This window comes from Galeopterus variegatus, unplaced genomic scaffold (assembly GCF_000696425.1).
Source record: "Galeopterus variegatus unplaced genomic scaffold, G_variegatus-3.0.2 Scaffold2492, whole genome shotgun sequence".
NCBI lineage: Eukaryota > Metazoa > Chordata > Mammalia > Dermoptera > Cynocephalidae > Galeopterus > Galeopterus variegatus.
Genome location: NW_007728603.1, coordinates 277,666 through 278,750, shown reverse-complemented (window position 1 = coordinate 278,750; position 1,085 = coordinate 277,666). Strand labels below are relative to the sequence as shown.

At 47.6% G+C, this 1,085-nt stretch overlaps 2 protein-coding genes across 2 annotated transcripts in view; both read left to right on the top strand.

The window, feature by feature from the left end:
- Positions 1-62, top strand: part of LOC103598044 (interferon alpha-3-like) — a 1,058-nt gene extending 996 nt beyond the window's left edge. The window contains exon 2 of the mRNA XM_008581950.1: positions 24-62. Coding sequence (XP_008580172.1) covers positions 24-62 — 39 coding nt within the window. The remainder of the gene's footprint in view (positions 1-23) is intronic.
- A 137-nt stretch (positions 63-199) lies between these two features.
- On the top strand, positions 200-769 carry LOC103598040 (interferon alpha-10-like). Its single transcript, XM_008581947.1, has one exon. It carries the CDS (start codon positions 200-202, stop codon positions 767-769), a length of 570 nt encoding a protein of 189 aa, XP_008580169.1.
- Positions 770-1,085: the final 316 nt, after the last annotated feature.

Genomic DNA, 1,085 nt, shown 5'->3' with positions numbered 1-1,085 from the left:
AAAATGCTTCAAAATCCATGTAGAACATGCGTAAAGGAAAGCAAAACAGAAGTAGAAACTAAGGGGGGCATTTAGAAAATGGAAACTGGTGTGTTCCCTGTTTAAGACACATGCACAAAGCAAGCTCTTCAGAGAACCTAGAGGCCAAGGCTCAGAGTCGCCCATCTCAGCCAGGCCAACAGCATCTGCAATGTCTCCAATGGCCTTGTCTAGTTCTTTACTAATGGCCCTGCTGCTGCTCAGCTGTCAGGCGACCTGCTCTCTGGGCTGTGATCTCCCTCAGACCCACAGCCTGGGGACCAGGAGGGCCTTGATACTCCTGGGACAAATGAGGAGAATCTCCCCTCTGTCCTGCCTGAAGGACAGAAATGACTTCAGATTCCCCCAGGAAGACTTGGATGGCCACCAGCTGCACAAGGCCCGAACCATCTCTGTCCTCCATGAGATGACCCAGCAGAGCTTCAAGCTCTTCTGCACAAAGGGCTCGTCGGCTGCTTGGGATGAGACCCTCTTGGACAAACTCTGCACTGGACTCTATCAGCAGCTGGATGACCTGGAAGCCTGTCTGATGCCGGAGGTGGGGATGGAAGAGACTCCCCCGTTGAACGAGGACTTCGCACTGGCCATGAGGAAATACTTCCAAAGAATCACTCTCTACCTGAAAGAGAAGAGGCACAGCCCTTGCGCCTGGGAGGTTGTGAGAGCAGAAATCATGAGATCCTTCTCTTCATCAACTAACTTGCAGGAAAGATTAGGGAGGAGGCAATGAGACCTGGTCCGATATGGAAACGACTCTCATGGACGAGTACACGGTATCGCACTTTCCTGAGCTCTCCCGTTGCGAAGACTGTCATTTCTGCTATAATCATGACCTAAAGTGCCTCAAGTTTGTCAGATGTCTTCAGCATCATGTTCAACTCTGCAGGCGTTGGTTCTCACAGACGACCGTGCAAATACATCTATCTATTTATTTATTTAAATATTTATTTATCTAACTGTTGATAAGATTGAAATTATTTTTGTTTATACACCTTACACTGTGTTTAATAGAACAACATATATCCTTTGTATTTTGTGAAACCATT

Excerpts from the sequence above, each read along its gene's own strand:
- LOC103598040 (XM_008581947.1), top strand. The coding sequence starts at position 200 with ATGGCCTTGTCTAGTTCTTTACTAATGGCCCTGCTGCTGCTCAGCTGT.